Below are 13,509 nucleotides of genomic sequence, written 5' to 3' on the forward strand. Positions count from 1 at the left end.
CAAAATTCAAAAATGAAACAAAATGGAGATCATCGTTTTACACGTGACGAATCAATCAATATAAAAAAATTTAAATATATAGACATGAACTCGCATGTATGTCAATTTTAAGATACAACAGATTGGCTCTACATTATGTGATAAGTACTACATATATTTGGCGTAAGTTGTTGAACAAAATCCCACTTCACATAATCACATGGTAATTTAATCTTTGATTGTCATCATGTTCTTATTCTCCTGTTTTTGTGGAGCACAATTTCAACGATATGGGAAACTAGCTGCCATATATGGTAATGCTGCATTCATATGTTCATTAATTCGTGCCAGATAAGGCTTAACCAGTGATCATAAGTGCAACTCTTAATTTCACTCTTAAACGTGTGCAACATGTAAACGAGTTGACCGTAGAGCTGGGATTGCTGCAGAATTTGGACTGCAATCTATCTGGATATAATTAGATTTTCTACCATGACCATGCAATATATCATTTAATATGGATTAGTGTGATTAGTTTAAGTGGTTTAAGTGGTAAAGATAAATCACTTTCACTTAAAATGTTATGTATTTAATTTCTGTTATTAATGTGAGCATCGTATTGCACTGCTCAGCAAGTGGCGTTGGCGTTTGCATTCTGATTGCAGTAGTTTATGGGCCAGGATAATTCATGCTAAATACAAATTAAGGTTTGGTAGACCCCTCCCTCCAGTATCTAGGCACGCCTCACCTTGGTGGAGAGATGTTCAATCGCTGTGTTTTGATGCTCCAAACGGCGATTGGTTAACCGATGCGATCCCTCGTTTAGTAGGTGAAGGGAATGGAACGAGTTTTTGGCATGATGGATGGACGGGCTCTGTGACTCTAGCCTCTAAATTTCCCCGTCTTTTTCGCTTATCTACCCAGCAGAATGCGCGGATCATGGATATGGGGGGATGGCAGCAGGATAATTGGGTTTGGAATCTTTCATGGCGAAGGGATCTTAATGACAGAGAGCGGGTTTGGGTGGGAACCCTCTTGACCGATGCGAGTGCAATTCAGATAAGGAGAGGTGTCCCGGATCGATGGATTTGGAAACCAGATATAGTTGCAGGATTTACTGTCAAGTCGGCTTACTCTATCATCACAGGTAACGGTTTTATCGTTTCAGATGTGGCTTTTGTTTCAATCTGGAAGATGGTGGTACCTTCAAATATCAAGGCTTTTGTCTGGCGTGTTTTGTGGGATCGAATTCCGACTAGAAAGAACTTATTCTCCAGGAAGGTGCTATGCTATGAAAATGAGGTTTTGTGCCCATTCTGTTTGGCTGAACCTGAATCCATTGAGCATCTCCTACTCTCTTGTCGTTTTGCTTACAACATTTGGTGTCAGTTATACAAATGGCTGGGTGAGTGTACCGTTCTACCCAATGAAATCAGAGCTCACTTCTTTCAGCACCCTTTTAGATGTTGGAATCAGAAACAGAAATTTGCTTGGTGGACGGTTTGGAGTGCTGCTGTTTGGTCCCTCTGGCAGTGGAGAAATTTGAAGATTTTCAAAAATGAGGTGCTGGATTGGAACAATGCCTTGGATACTATCAAATGGAAGTCTTGGAAATGGCTTTCTTCCTTGGAAAAGGATTTTCACAGCTCGTTCTTTGAATGGTCCCTGGAGCCTAGAGCATGTTTGGAACAAATTGGTCATTAAATGGGTTCTCTTCACTCTCCTTACTTGAACTTTCATGAGCCTGCTCATTGAATTTCCTTTTCTTTTCTTTTTTCCCGTTCTTTTTGTATCGGTTCCTTTTTAGCACTACTTGTGCTTTAATAAAGTGATTGCTTATCAAAAAAAAATGTGAGCATCGTATTGGTGAGCAATCTAAAATTATATTTGTAAATAATTTTTTATAATCTCAAAGACATGTTCTAATCCGTAATCCGTAAAAATGACCGGAAGTTAAATCATCCTAACTTTTTTCATTGAAAAAGAAAAAAACATGCAGGTCTATGTCTCTTTGCCCTCAATAATTTATTATATATAATTATATATCGCTTATCAGTATCACTATGGTCTAGAAGAACTAGAGCCCAGATGTGACCTGCACTGTATACGTCTAACCAGTTAGCCTTCGTCACTTATCAAGAATATGTTATTATGTTATTAATTCAAAAATTTAATGTGCGTATTATTTAGAATTAATTAGCCATACTTGTTTTTTAAGACTTTTTCTGATCTTACTAGAATGCCAAAATAATTGCATTTGGTTTTTTTTTTCGTTTAGTTATTTTGTCTCATATAACATGACATTTGTATGCTTGCTGAGGAAGAATGGAGAATGACGCGGCGTGAGAAATTTCCAAGGCAAAGGTTAGTATATAATTCAATCTTGCACAATTTAATTATTTTCTAGATATTGGAGACTAAATGTTTGGAAAAATTCCACAGAAATGTGTTGAGACAACAAGTTGGATGTAGGTTGATTGATTTTGTCTTCTTAATTTCTTGAACCATGTATTTGATGGTACTTGTGGTCAAAAGAATAATTACAATCCCCTAAACTCAATAACGAAAAACTAAATTTGTTCTAGATTCCAAGAATTAACTGAGATGATGAAAAGAAAAGTTAAAATTAAAGTTGAACTATTTAAGTTAGTACTCCCTTCGTTTCATAATAATTGTCCATTTAGAGAGAAAAAGTTTGTTTTACAATATCTGTTCACTTACAATTCTAATAAAGCATTAATTGATGTTTTCAGATATAATGCCCCTATGAGAATAATAAATAGATAAACAAATGATACTCCCTCCGTTCCAAAATGTAGGTTGTTTTAGGTTGTGCACATTGTTTAAAAGCTGATTAATTAATAAGTTTTTTGATTAAAATACTCCTATTTAAAGTTGTGTTATATTAAGGATAGAGAAATGTTATTATTGGTTAAGTAGATAGTGAGAGTTGTGATAGGTGAAAATTGAAGGTGGTAATTAAGAGATATAATATTAAATGAGGTATATAAGGAAGAAAGAGAGAAAAAGTGCATTGATTTTGCAAAACAACTTATATTTTAAAATATAGTATAAATTCTAAAACAACTTACATTTTGGAACGGAGGGAGTATGTCTTAAAAAGTTTACGATATTAATTGAATTTCTTAATATATGTGCATCTTCTCTTTCTAAACAGTTATTTTGAAACTGGTGGAGTACCAAGAATAATAATGTAAATCTAAGAATTAACTAAGACGACAACCCCTTGCTATTGTATTGCACGTACACTTGGGGTTGATGAGGTTGAGGAGTGATCGTTGGTGTAACTAATGAAAAGACATGGACAATGAGCGATTCTTGATAAGGTTTTTGCTGAAGGGACAGATAATTGAATCGATCTCACACTAGAATAAGAGATATTTTAAGACTGTATGTATGAGATTATACATTTGATGAAGCCTTGTAAGATTTGATAGACACTACATCTGTTCCTAATTAACTGTCCAAAAAATAATAAACACATATATTAAGGAGTGCAATTAATTTTGTTGATTTTCACAAAAATATTAGTATTTATTTTCCTTTTTTACCGTTTAAATGTATTTTATCTTTCATCATTTATTACTCACACTAGGGCATTACTTGAAAAAACACCAATTAATGTTATCTTGAAATTATCAGTATGGACAGATAAATAAAAACATAAAAAAAAAATCTACAAAGTGGACAGTTCATAAGGAACAGAGGTAGTACTATTCATAACAACAATGTGCATCTTCTTTTATGGAGCTCAACTCATGAAAACTTTAAGGTTAACAATGCTTGCCTCAGAAAAATTTGAGATGAGTGACCTCTTGAGAAGGTTTTTTAGGAAGCATTTGAGTGAAGATAAAACACGCTGAAAAAATTCATGTTGCTACTATGATGTCAGTCGTTAGATCGAGATGTTATACTACAATGTTAAATTTCAATAGACTAGCATTGGGTCTGTGTGGGTATGGTTCAACATAGAGACCACTCAATGAACTAGGTTTCTTAGCGTGAGAATATATTTAGTAGAAACACTAGTGGATTTCATGTTTTGAGTTAATTAGGAGTTTCGGAGGTGACATCGGGGATTCGCAAGTCTAGGATACGTACCTTGTCTTAAGATAGAATAGTCACTGGGAATGTCTTTGGGAGCGAAAACTTGACCTGAAATGTTCCTTTTTTTAGTTTTCTAGATTGTAAGAGATTACGTTTAGGAGTTTCAATTGATAGATTCACCTAAGCAGGGATAGTTAGGTGGATAGCTTCGGTGTTATAAATGAAATGAACATGTACAAAAGTGTTTGAGTTAAAAATAATCAGAGGATTAAGTGAATGCATTTTTGAACACGTGTTTTTCTTTGTTATCATCGTAAACATTTTTTTACTGCTTTCATTTGTATTTAAAAATTAGAACAATAATTTCTCAAATATATTTTTATCCGCTTAGATAAATATTTAGCTAGTAGAACTAATGTTTATATGGCCGTGTATAGACATTTTTGAGCATGCATAAGATGAAAATGTTAACTCTCTTTTGACAAAAAACTTAAGTAGACTTAATATATCATATAGATTATCAATTTTTTTATATTAACCTTCTAGCTTTTTGAGCCGTGAAATCATTTTTCAGTTTTTTAGTATAGCGCAATTCTAATATTTCGCTTCCAATAGATAAGATAGCTAACTCATTCAATCTATCTTGTAGTATTGTTGACCTTAGATATGATTTAAGCAGTTTTAATTTAAGAAAACGTCTTTCAGCAGTAACATCCTTACAAGGATTAATTGTCAAAGATAAAGAAATATAAATAAAATAATACCGTAAAATAAATTAAAATTTATGAACATTAGAACTTCGAACGCAAGGAATAAATGAAACCATTAGAGATTTTACCACATTTTGATATCACGAATATAGTGTCATTTAATTTAATTTGATAATTCACTTCAAGAGGAAACAATAATTCTTTTTTAGAGAAGAAACCATATTTGAGAGAAGAGAAAACTTGTACAATACTATAGATATATAAATTAATTTTTTAATTTTGAAAATTTAAAAGTAACAAATATTTTATTTATTATTTTTTTTGGAAAATGTAAATTTGGCAATACAAAACATTACCACTAATAATAACTGCCAAAGTCACACTTCTCTATTCTCACTTTGCATTGCACACATTGCAATTAATATAACTTAATTTTTAATTGTTTAATTACATCTCTCAAGTCTCAGAAGTACATATTATTAGACACTAATTATATTGGGGCCTAAGGCAAGTATCTATTTGGCTTTGTGTATTACACGACTCTGAACGTTCACACAATCTCCGAGAACGTCAAACCTATATTTACTTTATTATGATTGAATCATAAAAGTTTATGTATAAAATAGAACAATTTAGAGGGAAAACCTTTATCAACAACATTGACAAAATGAAAAAGACTAAAAAACTTGTAGTTGATTGAAACCCCATTACAACTAATTATAATTGATGATAACTATTACTTAGGACATTACATTCATGGTTGCTCAACATTTTTTGTGGGTCTAAAGTGACACATAGAATATAAGCAACACATAAGTAATTTGTGCAATAAAATTTACATGAAATATTTAACCACTTCACTTATACTTTTGAAAATTATTATCATTCAAAATATGATAAATGATATATCTAGCGTTTTGAACTTAACATAATCTTTTTTAATTTTAGAACCTGCTTAACAACTGTCGCTTATTTAAGCAACATCGCTACGTTTTAAGCAACAAACAAAGACACTTCACTTTACTCTAACGACACTCTAAAATAAGCAACGATTCTTAATACAAACAATCGGGGTAAGCAATCGCGTTGATTCGTTGAAGACACCCTTATTGCACGCATGAACAAAAATATTATTAACATGAGGAAAACCACCACAAGATAACTCGTATCTCCTATTATAGGGGAATTGATAACCTCATGTCAAATTTTTCTCATCATACTTCTCATACTAAATTTTTTGTGCTTGCTATGGTACCTTAAACCAGATTAAAATATAGTACTTAAAATGACATAAACCAATGGAAAACAAACAATTTTTTGAACTTAGTGCAAGAGGATGTGGAAGATTTGGAGGTTCAATTTGGGTGATGCATGGAGGAAGAAGATCATGTCAAAAAATGAACTTAAATGATCTCCCAAAATAGCAAGTTGAACCTAAAACCCTAGTTTTCAAATCGTGCATCGAATAACATAAACAAACTTAAGAATAATATGGTATTAATTCATTAACATTTAATTTTTAAAAATTACAACAATAAATCTTCCGTCTTTCTTAATAAAATAATAAAATCATAATTTAAAATACTACATGAGGCATCACACCCAAAAAAATCTAGATACCACATATATCACCTAATTTTTTTTTGTGTCTATTCTTATTTTTTTTTTGATGAAAGTCTATTCTTATCTTTATATGCATGCATGTATTAATAAGTCTTTTTTTACAGCAAAAAATATTTTATTGAAAGAGAGAAAAACAAGAGAACAATCCTCTCATGAAATAGGGGAACAACAAAAAAGAACAAGCAAAACAAATCCAGTAAGAACCCAATCTTAGAAAAAGAGAGACAAACATAAAAAATTCAGCATCAGCAAATATAAGGAAAATTGACATGAAATGACTTAGGCCCCGTTTGGATAAACAGCTTAATTAAGCGCTTATGGTCATAAGCGCTTATGACATAAGCGCTTATTCATAAGCTATTTTTAAAAATTTATTGAAATAAATTAAAAATAAGCTGTGTATAAGTATAAGCTGTTTTTCATAAGCTATCCTGAGTAGCTTATGAAAATAGCTTATGGCAGACCATAAGCTGTTTGCATAAGCTCTCCCAAACACTGGCATAAGAGCTTATGCTGTCAGATAAGCTCAAATAAGCTCTTCCAAACTGGGCCTTATTCCCCTATCTAGAGCTTGGGAAAATCCTTAGATAAATAATCACGATGAACATTTCTCATTTCATATATTCATAAACAATATCATGAAGAATAACATGATGAAATGATTCTTCTTATAAAACTTAGACTATAAATAATTTATTGCATGTATGACATTGAGCTTTCATCATCCGTTTTAAATATAGCGTTACTCTGATTACGCCATCCACTTGGCTTTAATTTTCCGTGCGTGTGAAGTGATGGAAGGAATTGTCAGTTTTCGCCCTCACAGTTGACTCTTGACTAGGTCCTTAAAATCTCGTTTTATGCAACCAAGTCAACATCATTTTTGTTGACTATGACAGAGTACCATGCCACGTGGACTGGCCCAACGGTATTCACCGCGGTTTTCAGTTCACTATCATATATCGCACACAATATTTGAGTCCAAATTATTTGGAACATACCAATTACCAAGTAACCAACGTTAATTATTTTTCTCATGAAGACAATAGCTAGATTCCACAATTTAGGTGATTAATTAATTAATTAGTTAGTTATAATATTCAATTCAATATTGTGACTAAGATACCACTATACCAGGGTCAGTGCATGCACCCAAAACCACTTTTGTGCCCACGCAAGAAAGAACATAGCCATGAACCACCAATTCACCAAACACATGTCCCACTCTAATCTAATTATAATCTCCACTTCCTGCGACATCGATCATATCCAAGTTCATTCTATCTCTGTTTTTTTATGCTTATGATTGGCCACACCAACATTCTTAGTGTTAAACTTTATTACTTGAATATTTCCCTTCATACTTATATGTTCTTTGACTTATTTGTATAGTTTCCATTCCGACCATATATTGTGAGGGAAAGATTATACTACATATTAAAGCTTTAATTTATCAAATATTTATAGGAGCTGTGAAAAGGTATGGTTGTTTTTTTTTTTCTTGGACGGAATTGAATCTCTTGTGTTCTACACCACCAACCAAAAATAGAAACACGCAAGGATTGTCCCAGAAGTTTTGAAAATTCCTCAACTTCTTTTCTAAATTATGACAAGTAAGTATGATAGATACTTCTTAAATGGAAACTTCTTTTCTGTTTTATTTGCCTTGTTTTCTCCGTCGGCTCCCCTAACATTTTCATTCCAACAAAAGTACTAAAAATATAAAACACTAGAAGTGAAAACTATCTCCACAACCTCAACATTTCCACCAAATAGCATAGTTAGTGTTAACACATTAATATTTCTTGCATTTTTTTATAACTTTTATCAGAATTTGAATTTCAATTCGGTCCGACTCAACCTTAAGAGCTAGTTTAGAATTGAGAGTTATTCAATTTTATGTAAAGACTTTTTATAAGTTATATCTTTAGTTGATGTGATACTCTTTAACACACCACAAAATCACACTTAGATCTGGATATATGGAGCGTGTGAAATTTGCAAGAATGAATATACACGAGCGACTCATTTAATTATGGGCAGTCTCCAATAAATTGATCTACTATAATATGCTATAGAATTTGGGTTAGGTCTAATCTATCCCTAAATTAGCTTAGGGGTGAAGGCTGCTCTACCATATATATATATATAAAATTAAGAATTTATTTAGTCATATCTTTAGTCTTGTAACATATATTCTGGCCGGGCCAAAGGGTAATTAGGTCGTCCAATATCGTACAAAGCGGCAAAAAGGATCCACAACTAAAGTGAACTCCACAAATATTGTCAGTCAAGACAACAAGAAGCGAGTTTTATCTCGTCCAACTCATAGTCAAGCACATTCAAGCCAACGCATTTATAATGTCATTACTGCAAGGTTGCTCATATGCAACCATATCTCGGAAACCTTATTATTTAAGGCATAACGCCTTAGGTATGACTCTAATTAACCACGCATAATAACATATGTTAGATTGTATTTTTTACATAAACATTACTCATTTTATTATCTCATTGTTCTTAAATGATTTTGAATTTTTCTCTCATTTGTTATCTCATCAACTTAAGCGTCGAAGTGCTTTTGCACGTACCTCTCCTGCCGTGTCAACACCATACCAATGCGCGTGTAGAAAGATCATCATAGAACCCTGTACCAATGTAAAGAATCAAGAGCACCACCTAGCTAGATCTTATTTTTGAAGAACATATACCATTGTTGTATAATTCAATTGCCCTAAATGTATGTGTGTTGTGTCATAGATAACAACCTATGTATGTTAGCCTTTTTTCTTTATTAATTATCCATAGATGAATATAAGTCCTTGTGTTAACAGTTTTTAGTTGTAATATGTGACTTATTGGATCATGCGTTAAAGTGGAGTTCTCTGCACAATATTTTCTCTATACACATAAAAACTGATTAAACATTTAAAGGAACTCAGACTCTTCCACTAATTAGAGACCAACACAAGTTATCATACTTGCTTTAATAGTTGATACTTGATAGTATTATGCTTAAAATATTTGTTTAGCTGTTGGCTTGTCCATTAATCCACAAACAAGTTGAGTTAATTAATCTATATTTGAGACACATCTTCTAGAAATCAATCCAACTAAGCTTCTTGCAAGCTTACCAACCGAGTATTCCAATTTCAATACTCTGAAGAACGAACACGTTGAAAAAACAGGCCAAGTGCGACTATACTAATTAAATTACCCAAACAAATATTACAACTATCCAAACAACCGTTTACAGAATTGCCCTCTGATATTATATCAACTAGTAAATGGGAGATAGGTGTATCCTTTTTGTACTATCTGTAAAAGTAAATGAACTTGAACATGAACACGAGTCTCCATGTTTTTTGTTGATTCTTGGAGGTTGTAGATTCTACTAGAACTCTTGTTAAATAAAGAAAGTTTGTTGATGGCGCATATCCTAAACCTCCTGAGTTACAAAAATGTCAACGGAAACCCAACAAAACTAAGAAGCTAAAGGAAATTAAATAGGGTACATGCAATAATTATAGAGCAGTGTGAAATTAAGAGCCCCTTTTTGGTTCCGTGCAACAGGGCAATTATCAATTTGAAAATGAAAGAGAAATATTCATGTAGGTGCTTTAGCAGTAGAAAAGTTCCAAATATGACAATTCATCACCTCATAAATGCATTAAAGTCAAGGAGGGGGTAGCTTTGTCATTTTCCTTAACCAACATGTTAGACTTGTGGCACCCCAGTTCCCCATTTATCAAATATGATTAAACAAAATGGTTCAGATCTTTGCTAATTTAATTTCTTGCTTGCCAAACAACAACTTGACAAGCTTCATTTATATATATTTTCTTTCATCTAATATATAAAACTGAGACAATCTTATTCGAGTCATGAATATTCACATCATTGTCTGAGATTATTAACTTTCGTGGAAGTTTTTCATATATGAATCTAAAACATTACATGAATTAAGCATGTACCATTTGAGTAAACCGCTTAATCAATTAAGTACAAGAACTACACGGTTTTTAGGAAATAGATAACTAGTAATGAAAAAGAAAATGGGTGGAAAATTCAACGTGGGGCTGATATAAAAGGTGCTGAATATCTCTTTTCTTTGTAAGCAGTTGAAGATTTTGAATATCAGTTCTCTACCTTCACTTTTGAAAGTCTTAAACCCATTTTCATTTCCTCGAACCTCTCTCTCTCTCTCTTCCTACCTAATACCTACATAGTCTCACCAAGTTTTCCAAGCTTTCTCAAGTATATATATATTAATACAAGGACCATAGCTGCAAAACCAGAACAAGTTTGGATTTGTTTCAACAATGGCAATCATGAAAGTTATATGGAAAGCGATCTTCCCAGGTTGTTACAAGGGTGGTTATCCCTCAACCAAGCCCAAGAAAGTGGTGGCCACAAAGCCACCAAGTTCATCTCACAGCAGGATTTCTGTAACTGATTTGAGCAACCCTGGAAGCACCACTTTTACAGAGGATCTCTCAATTTCTCTAGCAGGAACTAACATTCATGCTTTCACTGTGGCTGAGCTCAAAGTTATCACACAGCACTTTTCTTCTAGCAATTTCCTAGGAGAAGGTGGATTTGGACCAGTGCATAAGGGTTTCATTGATGACAAGCTTAGGCCTGGTCTCATCAAGGCTCAACCAGTTGCTGTAAAGCTCTTGGACTTGGATGGCAAACAAGGCCATAAAGAGTGGCTGGTACTTACTTTTTCCAATGATTCTCTTAATGGAACTTTTTTTTTTTGGTAATGAGAGCCTTTGAATTCTAACTCTCTTTTGATTTTTCTTGTGTGAACAGGCTGAAGTTGTTTTTCTGGGGCAATTCAGGCATCCACACCTTGTGAAGCTAATTGGATACTGCATTGAAGATGAACACAGGCTTCTAGTGTATGAGTATTTGCCAAGAGGGAGCTTAGAGAATCAATTATTTAGAAGTAAGAATTCTGTTATAATAATAGTAATCAATGATTAATTGTGTTTTACCAATCTGCTTAATTGGAACATGAATTAAAACTGATCACCTTTTTGTTGGAATTCCAGGATACTCAGCATCTCTGCCTTGGTCAACAAGAATGAAAATTGCTGTTGGAGCTGCAAAGGGTCTAGCTTTTCTTCATGATGCAGAGAAACCAGTCATCTACAGAGATTTCAAAGCTTCCAACATCTTGTTAGACTCTGTATGTATCTGATCTCACCTTCCTCCTCTACTGTTCCATTCAAAATTAAAAACATCATTCATTTAAGGAAAATTATTCGCGTGAGAAGTAATGAATGTGATATATAACCTGACGTGTTGTGGGGTGTCTAACATGTTTAAATATGTGTAATTAACTTACTACTTATACTGACTTTTTCTCATTTGTTGTTGTTCTTCCAGGATTTCAATGCAAAACTATCAGATTTTGGGTTGGCAAAAGATGGTCCAGAAGGAGATGACACCCACGTTTCAACCAGGGTCATGGGCACCCAAGGCTATTGTGCCCCAGAATATGTCATGACAGGTAAATTCAATCTTTCTAAATCTCTGATTATACTAACAATCTCAACAACCACAGAAAATGATTTAACAAAAAATCATTGCAACTAGATCACTTTAACCAATCTTTAATATTTTTTCTTCTCACAGGTCATTTGACAGCAATGAGTGACGTGTATAGCTTCGGAGTAGTGCTGTTGGAGCTGTTAACAGGAAGAAGGTCAGTGGACAAGAACCGTCCTGCAAGGGAGCAGAACCTTGTGGATTGGGCAAGGCCCATGTTGCATGATTCAAGGAAGCTTAGCAGGATCATGGACCCTAGGCTTGAAGGGCAATACTCTGAGATGGGAGCTAAAAAAGCAGCAGCACTGGCTTATGACTGCCTCAGCCATAGGCCCAAGAGTAGGCCCACAATGAGCACAGTGGTTAAGGCTCTTGAACCCCTTCAGGATTTTGATGACATTCCAATGGGACCCTTTGTGTACACAGTTCCAGCTGATAAAAGTGAAGTGCTTAAAGAAGGGAAGGATTTTGAATCACCTAGGGACAGGAAGAGGAGTCCCCATCCAAACAGAGGACATAGGCCTCATCCACTTAAATCCCCAAAGTCATCACCAAAGCCATCACCAAGGCCATCACCAAGGCCACAGTCACAAACTGATAGACATAGAAATGGGAGAGGAAGTGGATCAAATTCTCCTCCTGATCATCAGAAAGGCAAGGAAAGGTAGAACATGTTTGGAAATCTTTCTGTAATTGATTCGAAAGTCAAGATCAATGCAGGGGAGAAACTTCGCTGAATAGCTTCTAAGTGTACCAGAATTGATTATGAGGAAAAGAACGGCTGCTGATAAGTTTGATAGGACACATACATAGTACTGTACATAGATATTTGCTATAAAATGCATGGTTTTTTTATTTAGTGTACCAACTACTAGCTAGCCTAGGTGAGTGGAATGAGGCTTGAGCCATCAAGCAAAAGGAAAAAACAGACAGAGACAAAAGAAAAAGGAGGGTAGGCGTGCAAGTGTGATGGTCCTCTTTTGTTTTATTTTTGTTTTTGGATACTCTTCAATTGAAGAAGGAGGTTAATTTTTAGTATAATTTGTGTATACATACGATTATAGATTTTGCTTGTTGATGAATTACAATTAGTGGCAATTACCGGCTATGATTTGATACTCTTCAATGAAGGGAGATAGTCAGTGATTATAATTTTTGTATAGTGTATACACACGATTGTAGATTATGCTTCTTGATGAATCAAAAGACTGGTCCAATTAGTGGACAATTACCAGCTACGATTTGTTGAACAAATTTTTGAAGTGTTTTCATACCAAGGATTACAGCTACAAGCCTACAAGATTTGACCAGACAACACGTAATATATAGAATAGGGAGCAACTTGCTATATATATATATATACATACACTACACACTAACACACATGTATATAATATTTTTGACCAAACAACATGTAATAGAATAGGGAGTAACTTGCTATTTATACACATACACACAATATTATACGAGATTTGACCAAAGAACAAGAAATAGCATAAGGAGTAACTCAGCATATATGTACATATACACACATAATTAGTATATGTCCTGCTGTAAGAACAACAAAGAA

General features: G+C 33.8%; 1 protein-coding gene across 1 annotated transcript; it reads left to right on the forward strand.

The window, feature by feature from the left end:
- The first annotated feature begins 10,500 nt into the window (after positions 1 to 10,500).
- LOC130723218 (serine/threonine-protein kinase RIPK) lies at positions 10,501 to 13,027 on the forward strand. The gene is made up of 5 exons (XM_057574186.1): positions 10,501 to 11,098; positions 11,199 to 11,334; positions 11,441 to 11,577; positions 11,778 to 11,901; positions 12,027 to 13,027. Exons 1-5 carry the CDS (start codon positions 10,703 to 10,705, stop codon positions 12,605 to 12,607), a joined length of 1,374 nt encoding a protein of 457 aa, XP_057430169.1. The 5' UTR covers positions 10,501 to 10,702; the 3' UTR covers positions 12,608 to 13,027.
- Positions 13,028 to 13,509: the final 482 nt, after the last annotated feature.

Source organism: Lotus japonicus, chromosome 6 (assembly GCF_012489685.1).
Source record: "Lotus japonicus ecotype B-129 chromosome 6, LjGifu_v1.2".
NCBI classification, from domain to species: Eukaryota; Viridiplantae; Streptophyta; class Magnoliopsida; order Fabales; family Fabaceae; genus Lotus; species Lotus japonicus.

Coding starts and splice junctions, on each gene's coding strand:
- LOC130723218 (XM_057574186.1), top strand. CDS start 10,703: ATGGCAATCATGAAAGTTATATGGAAAGCGATCTTCCCAGGTTGTTAC. Junction 11,335..11,440: donor AGAGAATCAATTATTTAGAA/GTAAGAATTCTG, acceptor TTGGAATTCCAG/GATACTCAGCATCTCTGCCT. Junction 11,578..11,777: donor CCAACATCTTGTTAGACTCT/GTATGTATCTGA, acceptor TTGTTCTTCCAG/GATTTCAATGCAAAACTATC.